Here is a 19,870-nt window from a genome sequence, read left to right on the forward strand (position 1 = left end):
GGGCAGGAGCAGCCATGCTGGGGGGGCCCCAGTGTCCACTCTCATCCATGCAGCAGAACCGGGCCCAAACTACAGCGGAAATGGCTTCGGGAACCAGAGGCTCCCACATCCGGAAGGTTCAGAACTGAGGTAGTGACACGCCACTGGTGGGGAGGAGGAGGGCGGGTGGGGGGAGGGTCTCAGGAAGCCCCCTGCCCACACATATGGGCGGGCTTGACTCTTCTTTGCAAGAGTGAAGCTCTCACGGGGGTTTGCTGTGAACGCAGCGGGGGCCGTGCAAAGGCCCTGTGGCTGGCAGTCTGCGTCCGGGGCCACAGAAGGAGAAGCACCTCAGCTGCCAACACACGAGTGTCCCAGAGGAGACGTTTTCTCCCCGAGTTGCTCCAGGACGTGGGACCAAGCTGGGGTCACAGTCTCCCACCCCAGGGCCCCACCCCGTCCCCAATGCAGCGACTAATTTGTTAGCACCGGGAGGAACCAAGGCGAGAGAACAGGGAGCTTGACTCCGGGTTGCTCCTTGCCGTGGACACGGTGACCCGCAGAGGGTAGAAGGCACGAGGAGGGGGGGGGAGTGCAGGGACGTCGGGGGCAGAGTCCCCGGGAAAGGCTCTTCCCCTCCCTGGCTTGTTTCTTGTTTGGGGTACGGGGGTGCTCAGGGCTCCCTCCTGGCTCTGTGCTCCAGAATCCCTCCCGGAGGGGGTCCTGGGTACCAAAGATGGCACCCAGGTTGCTACGAGCAACGCCAACACCCTCCCCACGGGAGTGACAGCACAGCAGGGAGGGCGTTGGCCTGGCACGCGGCTGACCCGGGTTTGAGTCCCGGCAACCCATAGGGTCCCCCGAGCACCACCAGGAGTGAGTCCTGAGTGCAGAGAGAGGAGGAAGCCCTGAGCATCGCCGGGTGGGAGAAAGAAAGGGAGAAAGGGAGAAAGGAAGAAGGAAGGAAAGAAAGAAAGAAAGAAAGAAAGAAAAGAAAGAAAGAAAGAAAGAAAGAAAGAAAGAAAGAAAGAAAGAAAGGAAGGAAGGAAGGAAGGAAGGAAGGAAGGAAGGAAGGAAGAAAAAAGGAAGAAAGGACGGTAGAAAGAAAGGAAGGATGGTAGGAAGGAAGGAAGACAGGAAGGAAGAAATCTAGAAAGGAAAGAAGGAAGGAAGGAAGAAAGAAAGAAAGAAAGAAAGAAAGAAAGAAAGAAAGAAAGAAAGAAAGAAAGGAAGGAAGGAAGGGAGAGAGAAAGAAAGAAAGAACAAAAGGAAGAAAGGAAGGAAGGAACAAAGGAAGAAAGAAAGAGAGAGAAAGGAAGGAAGAAAGGAAGAAAGAAAGAAAGAAAGGAAGGAAGGAGGGAAGGAAGAAAGGAAGGAAGGAGGGAAGGAAGGAAGACAGGAAGGAAGGAAGCTAGAAAGGAAGGAAGAAAGGAAGAAAGAGAGAAAGAAAGAACAAAAGGAAGAAAGGAAGGAAGGAAGAAAGAAAGAAAGAAAGAAAGAAAGAAAGAAAGAAAGAAAGAAAGAAAGAAAGAAAGAAAGAAAAGAAAGAAAGAAAGGAAGGAAGGAAGGAAGGAAGGAAGGAGAAAAGGAAGGAAGGAGGGAAGGAAGAAAGGAAGAAAGAAAGAAAGAAAGGAAGAAAGAAAGAAAGAAAGAAAGAAAGAAAGAAAGAAAGAAAGAAAGAAAGAAAGAAAGGAAGAAAGAAGAAAGACGAGAAAGAGGGACCCCGGCCCTGGCGTCCTTGCTGTATGTGGGTGAGGCACGAGCACTGGCTCAGCGTCCAGAAGGCACGAAACCGGAGCATCCGGGCATCCCTTCATCCTTGTCCCGGGAGGCAGGGCTGGGGGTCCGGGGGTCCGGGGGTCCGGGGTCCGGGGGGCCGGGGGCCTTGGGGGCCGGGGGGTCCATGGCAGGGCGGCGTCTGTCCCTAGCGCAGAAGCGTCTGTCCCCTATGCAGGAAGCGTCTGTCCCTATGCGGCAGGAAGCGTCTGTCCCTATGCAGGAAGTGTCTGTCCCTATGCAGGAAGCGTCTGTCCCTATGCAGGAAGTGTCTGTCCCTATGCAGGAAGCGTCTGTCCTTAGTGCAGGAAGCGTCTGTCCCTATGCAGGAAGCGTCTGTCCCTATGCAGGAAGTGTCTGTCCCTATGCAGGAAGCGTCTGTCCTTAGTGCAGGAAGCGTCTGTCCCTAGTGCAGGAAGCGGTCCAGCTTCTCCTGGATGTGGGCGAAGGCGTCCCGGCCCATGTAGTCGATGTGTCCCTCCTCCCACTCCCCGGCGTCCCTGCCGGGGGCTCGGGGGCCGCCGCGTCCTGTCCTGGATGGAGATCTCGGAGACGGACACGGCCAGCAGGACCTGCACAGACACGGCACACGGGGCCGGGGTCAGTCGCTGGGCCCCGGGGTGAGACTCTTCTCAGCTCGAACCCGGCCCACAGAGAGACCACTTGGGGCTTAAGTCCCTGTTTGCAACACTCTTGCCTTTGCTTTTTGGTCCCACCCGGCGATGCTCAGGGCTGACTCCCGGCTCTGCACTCGGGAATGACTCCTGGCAGTGCTCGGGGGGGCCCTATGGGATGCTGGGACTCGAACCCGGATTGGCCGCGTGCAAGGCAAACGCCCTCCCCGCTGTGCTCTCACTCCAGCCCCTTGCAGACTTTTAAAAAAGTCTGTGTTTCCTGTTTATTATTAATCACTGTCACTGTCAGAGAGACTGACAGAGAGGAGAGACAGAGAGAGACACAGAGACAAAGAGAGAGACACAGAGAGAGACAGAGGGAAAGATGACAGAGACAGAGAGAGACACAATAAGAGATAGAAAGAAAAAGAAAGAAAAGAGAAAATGGGAAAGACAGATGTGAGTGAGAGACAGAATGACAGAGATAGACACAGAAAGAGAGAGACAGAGGAGAAAGAGAGGGACAGAGAGACAGAGACAGAGAGAGAGATAAAGACACAGAGAGACAGAAAGATAAACACACAGACACAGTGATAGAGAGACAGAGACAGAGATAAAGAGACAGAGAGTGACAGAGAGATAAACAGAGACACAGAGTCAGAGAGACACAGAGATAAAGAACAGAGAGACACAGAGAAAGATAGACAAAGAGAGACACAGAGACAAAGAGACAGACAGAGAGAGACAGAGGGAAAGATAGAGACAGAGACACAATAAGAGATAGAAAGAAAGAGAAAATGGGAAAGACAGATGTGAGTGAGAGACAGAGAGAATGACAGAGATAGAGAGATACAGAAAGAGAGAGACAGAGGGAGAAAGAGAGGGACAGAGAGACAGAGACAAAGAGACAGAGAATGAGATAGAAAGATAAACAGAGACACAGTGATAGAGAGACAGAGACAGAGAGAGACAGAGATAAAGAGACAGAGAGGGACAGAGAGATAAACAGAGACACAGAGTCAGAGAGACACAGAGATAAAGAGACAGAGAGAGACACAGAGAAAGATAGACAAAGAGAGACACACAGACAAAGACAGACGCAGAGAGAGACAGAGGGGAAGATAGAGACAGAGACAGAGAGACACAATAAGAGATAGAAAGAAAAAGGAAGAAAGAGAAAATGGGAAAGACAGATATGAGTGAGAGACAGAGAGAATGACAGAGATAGAGAGATACAGAAAGAGAGAGACAGAGGGAGAAAGAGAGGGACAGAGAGACAGAGAGACAAAGCAACAGAGATAAAGAGATAGAGAGAAGAGAGAGAGACAGAAAGATAGAGATAAAGAGAGACACAGAGTCAGGGAGACAGAGAGATCAAGAGACAGAGAAGAGACAGAGAGAAATACAGAGAAAGATAGACACAGAGAGACACACAGAGAAAGACAGGGAAAGATAGAGACAGAGACAGACAGAGACACAAGAGACAGAGAGAAAAAGAAAGACAGAGATGACTGAGAGACACAGAGAGAGAGTGACAGAGAGAGAGATGAGAAAGAGAGAGACAGAAGGAGAAAGAGAGGGACAGAGAGACAGAGACAGAGAGACAGAGATAAAGAGACAGAGAAGAGACAGAGAGAGACAGAAGAGAGAGATAAAGAGACACACAGCCAGAGAGACAACTTCCTCTCCCGGGCGTGCTCTCGAGCTACTCACGTCCTCCTCCGAGTGTCCCGGCGAGGCCGGCGCCCCCTCTTCCCCCTCCTCCTCCTCCTCGTCTTCCTCCTCCTCATCCTCCTCGTCCTCCTCCTCCTCCTCCTCCACTCTCAGCTGCTCCGAGCACTCGTGACCCGCCCACGGCTGGCTGGGCCCCACGGCGGCGTCTGCACCCGGCACTGTCCCCGTGCCGGGGGCCCGGCCCGCAGCCTGCGCCTCAGGGTGGCCGGAGGGAGCCTGCGAGAGGGGTGGACACGCAAGTGACCGGGCCTGGCCACCACCGTCCAGGCGCCCGACACCATTTCCTCTCAGCCTTCGGCAGCCCCGGAAACTAGGGCATTCAATGCCCCGGAAAGTGGGTTCATAGCTCCTCTTCCTCCCTCCTTCCTCCCTCCCTCCCTCCTCCTTCCTTCCTCCGTCCGTCCCTTCCTCCCTCCCTTACTTCTTTCCTTCTTTCCTTCTTCCTGTTTCCCATCCTTCCTTTCTTCCCTTTCTCTCCCTTCCTTCCATTTTATCCCTTCACTCCTTCCCTTATCCCTTTTTACCTCCGTTCTTTCCTTCCTTCTCTTTCCTTCCTTCCTCCCTCCATTTTCCCTTCTTTCCTCCCTCCCTACCTTCTCCTTCCTCTGTCCATCCCTTCCTCCCTTCCTTCCTGTCTCCCTTCTTTCCTTTCTTCCCTCTTTCTCTCTTTCCCTCCATTCCTTCCTTCCATTTTCTTCCTTCCCTCCTTCCCTTATTCCTTCCTTTTTACCTTTATCATTGTGTTTCTTCCTCCCTCCCTACCTTCTCCTTCCTTCCTCTGTCCATCCCTTCCTCCCTCCTTTACTTCATCCTGTTTCCCTTCCTTCCTTTACTCTTTCCCTTCCTTCCTTCCTTCCTTCCTTCCTTCCTTCCTTCCTTCCTTCCTTCCTTCCTTCCTCCCTCCCTCCCTCCCTCCCTTCCTTCCTTCCTTCCTTCCTCCCTTCCTTCCATTTTATCCCTTTCCTTATTCCTTCTTACCTCCATCACTTCCTTCCTTCTCCTTCTTTCCTTCCTCCCTCCATTTTCCCTTCCTTCCTCTATCCCTACCTTCTCCTTCTTCTGTCCCTCCCTTCCCTCCTTCCTTTCCTTCCTGCCTTCCTCCCTTTCTTCCCTCTTTCTCTGTTTCCCTCCCTCCCTTCCTTCTACTTTATTCCTTCCCTCCTTCCTTCCTTCTTACCTCCATCACTTCCTTCCTTCTCTTTCCTTCCTTCCTCCCTCCCTTCTTCCTCCTCATTCTTTCCCTTTGGTTTGCTTTTTTCCTTTCCTTCCTTCCTTTCTCCTTCCTTTTCTCTTTCTTCATGCCTCCTTCCTTCCTCCTCATTCATTACATTTTCTTCTTTCATTCTTTTTCCTCTCCCTCCCTTCCTCCTCCCTCCCTCCTTTCCTTCTTCCCTTTCTCCTTCCTTCCTTCCTTCCTTCCTTCCTTCCTTCCTTCCTTCCTTCCTTCCTCCCTTCTTCCTTCCTTTGTTCCTTCATTCCTTCCTTCGTTCCTCCCTCTCTGTTTCTTTCTTCCTTTTCTTTCCTCCTTCCTTCCTTACCTCCTTTCTCCCTTTCTCATTCTTTACTTCCTTCCTCCCTCCCTTTTTCCCTTCCTTCCTTCCTTCCTTCCTTCCTTCCTTTCCTTCCTTCCTTTCTTCTTCCTTCCTTCCTTCCTTTCCTTCCTTCCTTTCTTCTTCCTTCCTTCCTTCCTTCCTTCCTTCCTTCCTTCCTTCCTTCCTTCCTTCCTTCCTTCCTTCCTTCCTTCCTTCCTTCCCTCCCTCCCTCCCTCCTCCTTTCACTTCCTCCATCCCCTGTCCCACTCACAAAGTCACCCACAGCCGAGTCCCAGAGACCCCAACGCCCTCAGTGGCGTCCAGTCCCTTTTCCCCAGCATCCCGGGGTCCCCTCCGTGGCCCCGGCCCCCTCGTCCTGGGGCCTCTGCCCACTCCCCTCCGTCTCTGGGGTCTCCCGCCCTCCATGACCTCAGTGCTGGCGTCTCGACCGCACGCGGCTTCCATAAGCCCAGCCGTGCCCAGAAACACTTTGTTGTTGTTGGTGCTGATGGGTGTGTGTGACCCTGGCCTCTGGGTCCTGACCCGGCCATTTCACGTCCTCAACACGCGGTCACTGAGCCCAGCCGCCAGCCCTGCCCAGCGTGGCCGTCCCTCCGCTGCCCAGTTCCTCGTGTCCACTGTGACGGGAGCAGGAACCGGCAGAGCTGCCCTGCACCGCCCATCACATCACAGTGACCCCGTGGGGGGGTGTCGCTCCCGGAGCCACTCACAGTGTATCCCGCAGACGGCGGCTCCTCCGGCCAGTGCTCGGCCACGGCCCCGTAGAGCGGCAGCACGCGGCGGTGAAACAGCCGCCACCAGGCCTGCAGGAATTTGCGCTGCGGGGGGTCCACGGGGCCCGACCCGGCCGTCCACACCGCGCCCGTCTGCGGGTCGTACTTGTAGTGCCACGGCTTCGCCGGACCCGAGAAGCGGACCACCTTGGCGGCCGAGCCGAACCTGCGAGGGAGAAGCACCGGGATCCGTCTTAGGGGCAGCGAGATGCCCCCCGCCCAAAGACCCCGAGTCCGCCCCCCCCCACTGTGGACGTCCCCGATGGCCCCTCCAAGAGCACTTGAGAGGAGCAGCCCCGTGGCCCGGACGGTGAGGGGCTGTCGGCTTGAATCTCGCGCTGTCCACGTGCATAAGGTTAAAGTGAATATTAGCGTCTGTAGCGCTGTTGGCCCATTGCTCATCGATGGGCTCGAGCGGGCGCCAGTCACGTTTCCATGGTGAGACTTGTCGTGACTGTGTTTGGCATCTCGAAGACGCCACGGGGAGCTTGCCAGGCTCTGCCGTGCGGGCGGGAGACTCTCGGGAGCTTGCCGGGTGCTCTCCGAGAGGGGCGGAGGAATCGAACCTGGGTCGGCTGCATGCAAGGCAAACACCCTCCCTGCTGTGCTATCGCTCCAGCCCTGAGTCCAGTCTCAGAATCTCTGTTGGACGCCACCGGGGGCTGGTCACAGTTCCTCTGCCTGAAGTCATAGGAAGCCCTCAAGGCTCAGAGAAGCCGGGGCAGCCCACAGGGTCCCGGGGAGGGAGCACAAAGGGCTCTCGGGGCGGGACGGAGCGAGTGAGCACTGAGCATGCGAGTTCCCGGTGCCGGCGGCTTACTGCAGGAAGGCGGGTCCGTAGGTGTAGCTGGCACCCGTGCTGAGGTTGTAGGTGAAGGGCAGGCGGGTGCGCAGGTCGGCCGTGGGCCAGCTGCTGAAGAAGCTGTTCAGGATGCCTTGCTCCGAGCCTGGGGGAGGGGCCCGGCCGAGTCAGCGCCCGCCGGACGCTCTCGCCCGCCGGGGGGGGGGCAAGCAAGCGAGAGGGCTGCAGGACCCCGAGGACGTGTGTGCACCAGGCCCCCTGCCCAGGGCCAGCCTGAGAGGGACACAGGACAGTCGCTGCAGACTCCTGAGCACTGAACAGCGGGAGGGAAGGGCACTGGCCGTCTTGCACACACCCCTGAGGGCCACTGGGGGGCAGTCCTGAGCGCAGAGCCAGGAGGAAGCCCTGAGCATCGCCGGGTGGGACCCAAGAAGCAAAAAAAAAAAAAAAGGGAGGCAGAAGAAGGTAGCCGGAAATATGGAAGTGAGAAGGAAGGAAGGGAAGGAAGGTAGGGAGAAACAGAAGGAAGAAAGGGAGGAAAGGAGGGAGGGAGAAAGGAAGAAGGAATGGAGGATGGAAGGAAGGGAGGAAAGGAGGAAGAAAGGAAGGAAAAAAGATGATAGGAAGGAAGGAAAAAAAAAGAAGGGAGAAAAAAGAAGGATGAAAGGAAGGGAAGAAGAGGAAGGGAGAAAAGAAGGAAAGAAAGAAGAAAGGCGAAAGGAAGAAAGGAAGGAAGGAAGGAGGGAGGTAGGTAGGAAGGAAAGAACGAAGGAAGGAAGTAGGAAGTAAGAAAGGAGGGAGGAAGTTAGAAAGGAAGGGAGAAGGAAGGAAAGAGGAAGGAAAGAAGGAAGGAAGGAGGCAGGAAAGAGGAAGGAAGGAAGGAAGGAAGGAAGGGAGGAAGGAGGTAGGAAGGAAAGAATGATTGAAGGAAGTAGGAAGTAAGGAAGGAGGAAGGAAGTTAGAAAGGAAGGAAGAAGGAAGGAAAGAGGAAGGAAAGAAGGAAGCAAGAAAAGGAGGAAGGAAGGAAGGAGGGAGGAAGGTAGGAAGGATGAAATGAAGGAAGGAGGAAGGAAGGAAGGAGGAAGGAAATAAAGAAGGAAGGAAGGAGGAAGGAAATAAGGAAGGAAGGAAAAAGGAAGGAGGAAGGAAAGAAAGGAGGGAGGAAGGTAGGAAGTAAGGAAGAAGGAAGGAGGAAGTAAGAGGGGAGGAAGGAAATAAGGAAGAAAGGAAGGAAGGAGGGAGGAAGGTAGGAGGGAAAGATAGAAGGAAGGAAGTAGGAAGTAAGGAAGCAGGAAGGAAATAAGGAAGGAAGAAGGAAGGAAGGAGGGAAGGAAGCAAGAAAGGAAGGTGGAAGGAGGGAGGAAGGTAGGAAGGAAGGAGGGAGGAAGGAAGGAAGGACGAAGGAAATAAGGAAGGAAGAAAGGAGGGAGAAAGGAAGGAAGAAAGGACGGAGAAAGGAAGGAAGGAAGCAGGGAGGAAGTAAGGAAGGGAGGAAGAAAGGAAGGAAGGAAGAAGGAAGGAAGGGAGGAAGGAAGGAGGAATGAAGGGAGGAAGGAAGGAGGAAGGAAGGAGGAAGGAGGAACGAAGGGAGGAAGGAAGGAGGAATGAAGGGAGGAAGGAAGGAGGAAGGAGGAACGAAGGGAGGAAGGAAGGAGGAAGAGGAAGGAAGGAAGGAGGAAGGAAGAAAGGGAGGGAGGAAGGAAGGAGGGAAGGAGGAGGGAAGGAGGAGGGAGGGAGGAGTCGGGAAGGAGCCGGGCGGGGCGGGGGGGGGTCTTGTGCCCCCACCTACCGTCCAGGCTGCCCCCGAGGGCCGCGAGCCGCAGCAGCTCCCGGTGGGTGTGCAGGGACGGGCGGAAGACGAAGACGGCGCTGCTGAACCAGTCGGGCCAGCCGGGCTCCGGGGCCGCCGACAGCTCCGCCCGCTCGAACAGCTCGTCCACGCCGGCCAGCACCTGTGGGCGGGCGGACACACGGACACTCCCTGGGTCTGTGCTCGGGGCGGACTCCCAGCTCTGTGCTCAGGGATGACTCCCAGCTCTGTGCTCAGGGCTGACTCCTGGCTCTGTGCTCAGGGCTGACTCCCAGCTCTGTGCTCAGGGCTCACTCCTGGCTCTGTGCTCATGGATCACTCCCGAGTGTGTGCCAGGCTGACTCCAGCTCTGTGCTCAAGGCTGACTCCTGGACGGTGCTCCGGAGACCAACCTGATGGGACCCCGGCGGACCCTCAGGGATGCCTGGGATGGAACCCGGGTTGGCCGTGTGCAAATCCGGTACCCTCCCCGGCTGTGAATGTGTGTGTGTTTGTGAGTGTGTGTGTCTGTGTGTTTGTCTGTGAGTGTGAGTGTGTGACTGTGTGAACGTGAGAGTGTGAGTGTGTCAATCTGGTGTGGGTGTGTCTCTGATATGAGTGTATGTGTGACTGTGTCAATGCGTGTGTGACTCTGTCTGACTATGACTCTATGTGTGAATGTGAGGAGTGTGTGTGTCTGCAAGTGTGTGTGTCTGTGAGTGTGAGTGTGTGACTGTGAATGCAAGAGTGTGAGTGTGTCAATCTGGTGTGAGTGTGTCTGTGATGTGAGTGTATGTGTGACTGTGTGAATGTGTGTGTGAGTGTTTGTGTCCGACTGTGAGTCTATGCGGGAATGTGAGGAGTGTGTGTGTGTCTGCAAGTGTGTGTGTCTGTGAGTGTGAGTGTGTGACTTTGTGAATGCGAGAGTGTGAGTGTGTCAATCTGGTGTGAGTGTGTCCCTGATGTGAGTGTCTGTGTGCCTGTGTGAATGTGTGTGTGTTTGTGTCCAACTGTGAGTCTATGTGTGAATGTGAGTGTGTGTGTGTCTGTAAGTGTGTGTATCTGCAAGTGTGTGTGTCTGTGAGTGTGTGACTGTGTGAATGCAAGAGTGTGAGTGTGTCAATCTGGTGTGAGTGTGTCTGTGATGTGAGTGTATGTGTGACTGTGTAAATGTGTGTGTGTTTGTGTCCGACTGTGAGTCTATGTGTGAATGTGAGTGAGTGTGTGTGTCTGCAAGTGTGTGTGTCTGCAAGTGTGGGTGTCTGTGAGTGTGTGACTGTGAATGTGAGAGTGTGAGTGTGTCAATTTGATGTGAGTGTCTGTGTGACTGTGTGAATGTGTGTGAGTGTTTGTGTCTGACTGTGAATCTGTGTTTGTGTGTGTGTGTGTGTGTGTGTAGTTCCCTCCCTCTCTCCCACAGGGGGCGCTGCCCCCGCCCGGGTGTGCGGGGCTGGTCTCCTGCAGTGGGTGGACCCTTGGGTGTCCCCTGGGGTGGGAGGGGGGGTCACCTCCTGCCCACCCCCCACCCCCCCAGATGCGTGTTGTGGCGTGTCGTGTGGCCACACCCACTCACCATGGTGTCGGGGCCCAGGAAGACGGCCTTGCTGTAGCTGGTCAGCGTCCAGCAGTGCAGCCGGCCCAGGGCGGCGTCCAGCTCGGGCCGGGTGGCCAGTGCGTCCTGCACGTACTCGGGCCCGTGTCTGAGGTCCACACGCACCACCTCGTCGAACACGCGTGCCAGCACGCGCCTGGGGGCCGGGGGAGGTAGGGAGGGGGGGCCGGGCAGTGGACAGATCATCGGGGTCAGCGGGGGGACGCCCAGATGCCCACGTCCACCCTGCCCCAATCTCGGAATTTCCTCGACTCTTTGTTTCTTCGATCTTTCGTTCTTGGGGCCGACCTGGGTCGGAGTCCCGGCACCCCCGAGGGTCATCCCCCGGCCAGGAGTGACCGCTGACCGCAGGGCCAGAGGTCAGCCCTGGGCACCGCCGGGAGTGGCCCCACGCCAAAATGATGGACTGGAAGGTACAAGGTGCAGGAGAGACACGGTGGCAGGTTTTTAATTTTAATTAATTTTATTTTATTCTAATTAATTTTATTTAAATTAATTTTATTTAAATTTATTTTATCTAAATCAATTTTATTTAAATTGGTTTTATTTTAATTTATTTTATTTAAATTGATTTTATTCAAATTTATTTTATTTAAATTGATTTGATTTAAATTGATTTGATTTAATTTAATTTAATTTAACTTTTATTTATTTATTTGCTTTTCGGGTCCCTCCCGGCTCTGTGCTCGGGGGTCGCCCCTGGCAGGGCTCAGGGGACCCTCTGGGATGCCGGGACTCGAACCCGGGTCGGCCGCGTGCCAGGCCAACGCCCTCCCCGCTGGGCTGTCCCTCCGGCCCCAGACTCGGTAGTGCGAAGTCCGTGGGTTTTGGTTCTTGATTTTTTTTTCCTTTTTTTGGTTTGGAGGTGACACCCGGCGATGCTCAGGGCTGACTCCTGGCTCAGTGCTCACTCCTGGCGGGGCCCAGGGGACCAGAGGGGATTCCCGGGAAGGGAATCGGGTGGGTTTCGTGCAGGGAGGGGACCCTGATGTCTGCTCTCTCTGTCTCTCTCTCTCCCTCTCTCTGTGTCTCCCTCCCGTCTCTGTTACTCTCTCCTGTCTCTGTCTCTCTCTCAGACTCTCTAACTCTCAATGTCTCTCTCCCATCTCTGTCTCTCTCCTGTCTCTGTCTCTCTCTCCATCTCTCTAACTGTGTCTCTCTCCCGTCTCTGTCTCTCTCTCCTGTTTCTGTCTCTCTCTCAGTCTCTCTAACTCTCCCTGTCTCTCTCCCATCTCTGTCTCTCTCCTGTCTCTATCTCTCTCTGTCTAACTCTCCCTGTCTCTCTATCCCATCTCTTCTCTCTCCATCTCTCTAACTCTCCCTGTCTCTCTCTCATCTCTGTCTCTCTCTCATCTCTGTCTCTATCTCCATCTCTCTATATCTCTCCCATCTCTGTCTCTCTCCCATCTCTGTCTCTCTAACTCTCCCTGTCTCTCTCATCTGTCTCTCTCAGTCTCTCTAACTCTCCCTGTCTCTGTCCCATCCCTTTCTCTCTCCCTTCTCTGTCTCTCTCTCCCTCTCCATCCCTCCCCGTCTCTCTGTCCCCCTTCTCTCCCTCCCTCTCCGTTCATCTCTCTCCATCTCTGTGTCTCCCTTTGTTTCTGTCTCTCTCTCCCTCTCTTGTCTCTCTCCCTGTCTCTGTCTCTCTTCCTCTGTCTCTCTGTTCCTGTCTCTCTCCTCTCCATCTCTGTGTCTCTCCCTTTCTTTCTCTGTCTCTCCCTCTCCCTCTCTCTTTCTCTCCCTCTTTCCCAATCTCAGTCTCTTTCTGTCTCTGTCTCTCTCCGTCTGTCTATCTGTTCTCTCTCTCCTCCATCTCTGTGTCTCCCTTCCTCTCTCTGTCTCTCTTTCTGTCTCTCTCTGTTCCTGTCTCTCTCCTCTCCATCTCTGTGTCTCTCCATTTGTCTGTCTCTGTCTCCCTCTCTCTTTCTCTCCCTCTTTCCCAATCTCTGTCTCTGTCTCTCTCCCTCTATCTGTTCTCTCTCTCCTCCATCTCTGTGTCTCTGTCTCTCCCTTCCTCTCTCTGTCTCTCTCCCTCTGTCTCTTTCTCTGTCTCTCTCTTCCTCTGTCTCTCTGTTCCTGTCTCTCTCCTCTCCATCTCTGTGTCTCTCCCTTTGTTTCTGTCTGCCTCTCCCTCTCCCTCTCTCTTTCTCTCCCTCTTTCCCAATCTCGGTCTCTGGCTGTGTCTCTGTCTCTCTCTCCCTCTGTCTCTCTGTTCCTCTCTCTCCTCCATCTCTGTGTCTCTGTTTCTCCCTCCATCTCTCTGTGTCTCTCCCTCTCTGTCTCCTTTTCTCCCTCTGTCTCTGTCTCTCTGTCTCTGTCTCTGTCTCTCTCTGTTTCTGTCTGTCTCTGTCTCTCTGTCTCTGTCTCACTCTGTCTCTGTCTCTCTGTCTCTGTCTCTGTCTCTCTGTCTCTGTCTCTCTCTGGCCCTGGCATCACAATATCTTCCAAGACCAACCTTGTGTCCAGGGAGAGACTCGGACCCTTTTCCCGGAGTCCCCCACCCGCCCTTCCCCGAAGGACACGGGTGCGAGCTTTGCCGACGCTGAGCCTCCCCCCGTCCCGCCGTCCCCCCTGCCCGCCCCGTGCCCCGTGGTCAGCTCAGACCCACCCACTCGCCCCTCCGAACCCCCAAGCGACCGGCCCTCGCACCCGCGTCCACTTCCTGAGGCCCTGGGCCAATTGGGAAAAAAACTCAGTCCGAGCACCCCAGGGCCCGGAGGCGCCTCCTCGGGGGGACGTGGACGACACACGCGTGGCCCCCGGGGAGGGCGGGCGCGGGAGCCAGGCCCCACGCGTGTCCCGGGACGGGGAAGGACGCGCGGGCCCCAGGGCCTTACCTCAGCCGCTCGGAGACCTGCGGGGCCGCGAGCACCACCAGCTTCCGGGCCGTCCCGTGGGTCCGCAGAGACTGAGCCAGCACCAGGGCCCCCTGGCAGGACGCGGGGCCCCCGGCGAAGGTCACGAACGCCTGGTCACACACTGCAGACACGCCACACGTGACACGTGAGGCCGCGGGCACGGGCGGCACGCACGGCGCTGCTCATGCGGTAGTGCTCGGGGTGGACTCCTGGGTCTGTGCTCAGGGTGGACTCCTGGGTCTGTGCTCAGGCTGAGTCCCGCAGGGCTGACTCACAGCTCTGTGCTCAGGGCTGACTCATGGCTCATGTGCTCAGGGCTCACTCCTGGCTCATGTGCTCAGGGCTCACTCCTGGCTCTGTGCTCAGGACTGACTCCTGGCTCTGTGCTCAGGGCTGACTCTCTGGTCTGTGGTCTAGGGCTGATTCCTGGCTCTGTGCTCAGGGCTGACTCCTAGCTCTGTGCTCATGACTGACTCCTGGCTCTGTGCTCAGGGCTCACTTCTTGCTCTGTGCACAGGCCTCACTCCTGGTTGAATGCTCAGGGCTGACTCCCGGCTCTGTGCTCAGGGCTGACTCCCAGCTGTGTGCTCATGCATAACTCCTGGCCCTGTGCCCAGGGATGACTCCTGTGCTAGGGACTGACTCTTGGCTCTATTATGCTCAGGGCTGACTCCCAGCTCTGTGCTCACAAATGACTCCTGGCTCTGTGCTTAGAGCTGACTCACGGCTCTGTGCTCAGGGCCTTGCTCATGTGCTTAGGGCTGACTCCTGGCTCTGTGCTCAGGGCTGACTCCTGGCTCTGTGCTCATGGCTGACTCCCGGCTCTGTGCTCGGGTTGGACTCCTGCGGGGGCTCAGGGTACTTGTGAGGGTGCTGGGCTGCCCATGCGCGGGACACAGCAGCAGACGTGCAGCCGCAGACAAACGAGAGCCCAGACGGCCGGGACCCGACTCCTCCTGCACTTGGCGGCCGTCGAACAGCCGAGAACAGCGACAGCGTTTGGCATGACGAGCTGCAGCGGCAGCACAGCGGGGAGGACACAGGATGGGTTTAATCCTCGGCACAGCTTCAGGTCACCCGAGCACTGCCAGGAGTTAATACCAGAGCACACCGGGAGTGAGCCGTGAGCACAGAGCCAGGAGTCAGCCCTGAGCACAGAGCCAGGAGTCAGCCCTGAGCACAGAGCCAGAAGAGAGTCCTGAGCACAGAGCCGGGAGTCAGCCCTGAGCACAGAGCCAGGAGTCAGCCCTGAGCACAGAGCCAGGAGTCAGCCCTGAGCACAGAGCCAGGAGTCAGCCCTGAGCACAGAGCCACGGGACGGCAGTGACAGTGACAGTGACAGTTTCCCTTTCACAGAGACATGTACACATCAAGCACATACACCAAACGCATGCGTACTCACAGACATACAAATACACAGAGATATAAACACGGATCGATACATATATACGTAAAGACAGAAACATGCACGCACACACGTGCACACACAAGACAGTTACAAAGACATACATACATACCTAGACAGGCACCCACAGGCACACAGAGACACACAGCACAGGCACGTACACACACGTGCACACAAAGAAACCCAGACAGAGACACAAATAGATATCTCCATGTACACACAGACACGGACTGGAGCCATAGCACAGCGGGGAGGGCGTTTGCCTTGCACGTGGCTGACCCGGGTTCGACTCCTCCGTCCCTCTCGGAGAGCCCGGCAAGCTCCCGAGAGTCTCCCGCCCGCACGGCAGAGCCTGGCAAGCTCCCCGTGGCGTCTCCGAGATGCCAAACACAGTCACGACAAGTCTCACCGTGGAGACGTGACTGGCGCCCGCTCGAGCCCATCGATGAGCCACGGGACGGCCGTGACAATCAGGGACATGAGGTTCTCGGAGGAGCCCGGCAGGACATGACAGGTGGACGGACAAGGTCAGGGAGGGCCCCGGGGTCAGTGTGGGAGCCGGGCAGCTGCCCGGGGGCTTGTCCATGTTCTGGGCGGTGAGTGTGCGGGTTCACCCCCAGGGGGCGTTTGGGGGCGTTTCTGGGAAGCTGGGCGTCCCCGGGGGAGCGGGGGGGGGGGCCTCCCCACGCGTGTCCAGGCCCCGTGCAAACTCACCAGCCATGGTCTGCCGAGCTGGGCCCCGGGGGCTCCGGCCACCGCCCGCTCCGGCCACACACGGGCTCCAAGAAGGCGTCCGAGGCTGCGGGACACAGGGGGGCGTTTTCCAGACACGGTGGCCGGTGGGCAGTGCCCGCTGGACGCCCCAGAACCCAGAACCTCTCCCTGGCTGCCCTGCTCGGACATCAGCTGCTGCCCACCTGCCCTGCCCACGCCCCCACCCTTCCTCCTCCTCCTCCTCCTCCTCCTCCACTTCCTTCCCCTTCCTCCTCCTCCTCCTCCTCCTCCTCCACTTCCTTCCCCTTCCTCCTCCTCTTCCTTTTCCTCCTCCTCTTCCTCCTCCTCCTCTTGCTCCCCTTTCCTTCTCCTCCTCTTCCTCCTTCTCTTCCTGCCCTTCCTCCTCCTCTTCCCCCTCCTCAACTTCCTTTTCTTGCTCCTCTCTCTCTTCCTCCTACATTTCCTGTTCCTCCTCCTCTTCCTCTTCCACCTCTTCCTCTTTTCCTTCTCTTCTCCCTCCTCTCCACCCCCATTTCCTCCTCCTACCCCTCCTCGTCCTCCTGTTCCTCCTCCTCCTCCTCCTCCACTTCCTTCCCCTTCCTCCTCCTGTTCTTCCTCCTCCAGTTCCTCCCCTTTCCTTCTCCTCCTCTTCCTCCTTCTCTTCCTGCCCTTCCTCCTCCTCTTCCCCCTCCTCAACTTCCTTTTCTTCCTTCTCTCTCTCTCTTCCTCCTACGTTTCCTGTTTCTCCTCATCTTCCTCTTCCTCCTCTTCCTTTTTTCCTCCTCTTCTTCCTCCTCTCCACCCCCATTTCCTACTCCTACCCCTCCTCATCCTCCTGTTCCTCCTCCTCCATCATCATCATCATCATCATCATCATCTTCTTCTTCTCCTTTATCTTCTTCTTCTCCTCCTCCTTCTTCTTCCTCTTCTTCTTCTTCTTATTTCTCCTCCTCCTCCTCCTCCTCCTCCTCCTTCATCTTCTTCCTCCTATTCTCCTCCTCCCCAACTTTTTCTTCTTTTCTCTCCTCCTCCTCCTCCTCAACTTTTTCTTCTTTTCTCTCCTCCTCCTCCTCCTTCTTCTTCTTTTTCTTCTTCTTCTTCTTCTTCCTCTTCTTCTTCTTCTTTCTTCTCCTCCTCGTCCTCCTCCTCCTCCTCCTTCTTCATCTTCTTCCTCCTATTCTCCTCCTCACCTTCTTCCTCTTCCTCCTCCTCCCCAACTTTTTCTTCTTTTCTCTCTTCCTCCTTCTCCTCCTCCTCCTCCTCCTCCTCCTTCTTCTTCTTCTTCTTCTTCTTCTTCTTCTTCTTCTTCTTCTTCTTCTTCTTCTTCTTCTTCTTCTTCTTCTTCTTCTTCTTCTTCTTCTTCTCCTCCTCCTCCTCCTCCTCCTCCTCCTCTCCTCCTCCTCCTCTTCTTCCTCCTCCTCCTCCTCTCCCCCTCCTCCTGGCCTGTCCCTTTATACCCATTCTGAGCCCTGCCTTCCTCTTACCGCCCAGAAGAGTCCTTGAGACCTCCAGCGCCCCTCTTCCTCCTCCCCCTCCCCCCTCCCCATTTCTCCACCTCACCTTCCTCTTCCTCCCCCTCTCCTCCTTCTCCTCCTCACCAACCCGGACTTGAGGCCTGGCAGGACAACCTCAGCCCTATCCCCTCCGATCCCACATACCCCCCTGGCGCTTGCGCCCCTAGCACCCCTGCGCGCGCCCCCGGCCCAGCCCACCCCGGGCCTGCCAGTGGCCGGACCCAGGCCCCGTCCACGCCCCTTCACGTCCCGCAGAGCTGGGCAGCAGCCGCCCCGCCCCCTTCCCTGTCCCAGGCGCCTCCCGCGCGCTTGGACAAGCCTTGTGGCCGCCCCCGGGGGCGCGGCGGGGCGGAGACCTTGGGGGAAGGGGCCCCCGTGTCCCCCGCAGCCCCCGGCAGAGCGGCCCGCGCCCCCCGCCCCGTACCTCTCGCGGGGTCCAGCGTCCGGCCGCGTCCGGCGCGCACAGGCCTGTCCCCCCGTGTCCCCCGCGCGCGCGCGCCAGCGGCCTGGAGCCGGGCGGGGCGTGGCACAGCCGGCGCGGGATTGGCCGCGGGCCGGAAGGCCGGGCCGCCCGCTGCCGGGCGCCGCTGGACACCGGGGCCACCCCTGGGCTGGCCGCGGGCCGGAAAGGCCGGACCGTGCGGCTGGGGCGCGCGCCGGACCCTGCGCCCCGCCGCCCCTCGCCAGCCAGCCCCGCGCGCGCGCGCTCGCAGCGCGCCCGGTTTGGACCTTCACCCTGGACTCCCGCCGCCCTCAAAGTCCATGTTTGCCTGGCCAGGCGCTGGCCCCGACGGTGGCCACGCTGGGCAGCTTCTACCCGGCGCGCAGAGAGGCAGAACCGGGACACGCGCGCGTGCGCCCCAGGACGACGCGCGGTGGTGGTGGGGGAGATGCAGGCGCGCGCGCCGAGAGCGAGGCTGGGAGGCCTGGACCAGGGCTGCAGCGTGCCCTGCCCCGGTGTCCAGCAGGCCCAGGCCCCTGGCTGTGACCACCGGGCCACGCGCGGAGAAACGCAGAGGCGCGAGCGCATCCGTGCACGGATCAAGCGGTGCGTAAAGAAGGGAGCAGGGAGAATGGGACCGGGGAGGAGGGGGACAGGGAAGGAAAAGAAGGGTCTGAGAAATTAGGGGGGGGGAGCGGGAGGCCCTTGGCGCAGACGGAGCTGGGCACCTAAGACGCAGCCACCCTGAGCGCAGGGCAGGGGCCCACCCTGCGAACCGCTGGTGTGTCCTCAATCCCCCTCCCCCAAATAAAATAAAATTAATGCGTAGGAGAAGACGAAGACCAGGGGTGGATGCGAGGGAGTGGGTGGGTTAGAAGGCAAACGATAGCGCATCGACCGTGAGTGAAGGCGCGAGTGAGTGGGTGGGTTGAATGTCTAGGACAGGGCATCCACCATGAATGAATGAATGCATGAGTGAGTGGGTGGGTTGAGTGTATAAGATAGTGCGTCTACTGTGAATGAATGAATGCATGAGTGGGTGGGTGGGTTGAATGTCTAGGACAGGGCATCCACCATGAATGAATGAAGGCGTGAGTGGGTGGGTTTAATGCATGGAATAGTGCATCCACCATGAATGAATGCATGAGTGGATGGATTCAGTGTACTGGATAGTGCGTCCACCATGAATGAATGAATGAATGCGTAAGTGAGTGGGTGGGTTGAATGTCTAGGACAGTGCGTCCACCATGAATGAATGAATGCATGAGTGGATGGATTCAATGTCTAGGATAGTGTGTCCACCATGAATGAATGAATGCATGAGTGGGTCGGTGGGTTGAATGTCTAGGACAGAGCGTCCACCATGAATGAATGAATGCGGGAGTGGGTGGATTTAATGCATGGAATAGTGCATCCACCATGAATGAATGCGTGAGTCAGCCCATGACCCCGTGAGCAAGCTCGTGAGCGGCCACACCTCTGAGTGTCCCTGCGTGTCTGACGGGGCGGCTCTGCCAAGGAACACGAGACCCCGGGGGCCTGTTCATACTCAGCCCAGGGCCACACGTGAACACGTGTGTGGGCCAGTGAACCTGGCATGAAGGGCCCAGCCTTGGCGGCGGCCCGGGGCACTGGTTTGCGTCTGTGAGTGTGTTGCGAGATTGCGTGTCCGCCGGGGTGATGTGTGCAGATGAAGAAAATCAGCCACCCCCGGGCCTTGGCACCCTTGCTGGCCCCTGGAGGGGGGCCCAGGTCCGAGGCACAACAAAAGGGCAGACCCCAAGCCAACCCCTTGACTTTGACGGACTCAGTGCCCGCTGGATTCGCATCCGGGACCTCGGCCCAGCGGGGCTGTACAATATGGTCAGAGAGAAAGAGACCCACAAAGATACAAGGACACACACACACACACACACACACTCATGAGTGACTATGCAAACTCGAGGGTCCCCTTGATGGTGCTGGGCCCCCCCCCCGGGGGGCTCATGTGAGGCGGGGAGGAGAGAGACAGAGACAGAGACAGAGAGAGGGAGAGAGACAGAGACAGGGAGAAGGGGAGAGAGAAAGTTACAGAGAGACAGAGACAGAAAAAGAGAGAGAGAGAGAGAGGGAGACAGAGAGACAGCGACAAAGAGAGGGGGAGAGACAGAGACAGAGAGAAGGGGAGAGAGAAAGTTACAGAGAGACAGAGACAGAAAAACAGAGAGAAAGAGAGAGAGGGAGGGAGACAGAGAGAGACAGAGACAAAGAGAGAGAGACAGAGACAGAGAAGGGGAGAGAGAAAGTTACAGAGAGACAGACAGAA

At 56.9% G+C, this 19,870-nt stretch overlaps 1 protein-coding gene across 1 annotated transcript; it reads right to left on the bottom strand.

The window, feature by feature from the left end:
- Positions 1 to 1,959: 1,959 nt before the first annotated feature.
- Positions 1,960 to 17,787, bottom strand: GYG2 (glycogenin 2). The gene is given in 10 exon segments (XM_055123636.1): positions 1,960 to 2,245; positions 2,247 to 2,327; positions 4,083 to 4,319; positions 6,367 to 6,595; positions 7,250 to 7,376; positions 9,021 to 9,183; positions 10,594 to 10,768; positions 13,470 to 13,611; positions 15,610 to 15,694; positions 17,548 to 17,787. Coding segments are annotated over 9 exon segments (1,245 nt in total). The 5' UTR covers positions 15,617 to 15,694; positions 17,548 to 17,787; the 3' UTR covers positions 1,960 to 2,161.
- Between the last annotated feature and the right edge of the window lie 2,083 nt (positions 17,788 to 19,870).

Source organism: Sorex araneus, assembly GCF_027595985.1.
Source record: "Sorex araneus isolate mSorAra2 chromosome X unlocalized genomic scaffold, mSorAra2.pri SUPER_X_unloc_9, whole genome shotgun sequence".
Lineage (NCBI taxonomy): Eukaryota > Metazoa > Chordata > Mammalia > Eulipotyphla > Soricidae > Sorex > Sorex araneus.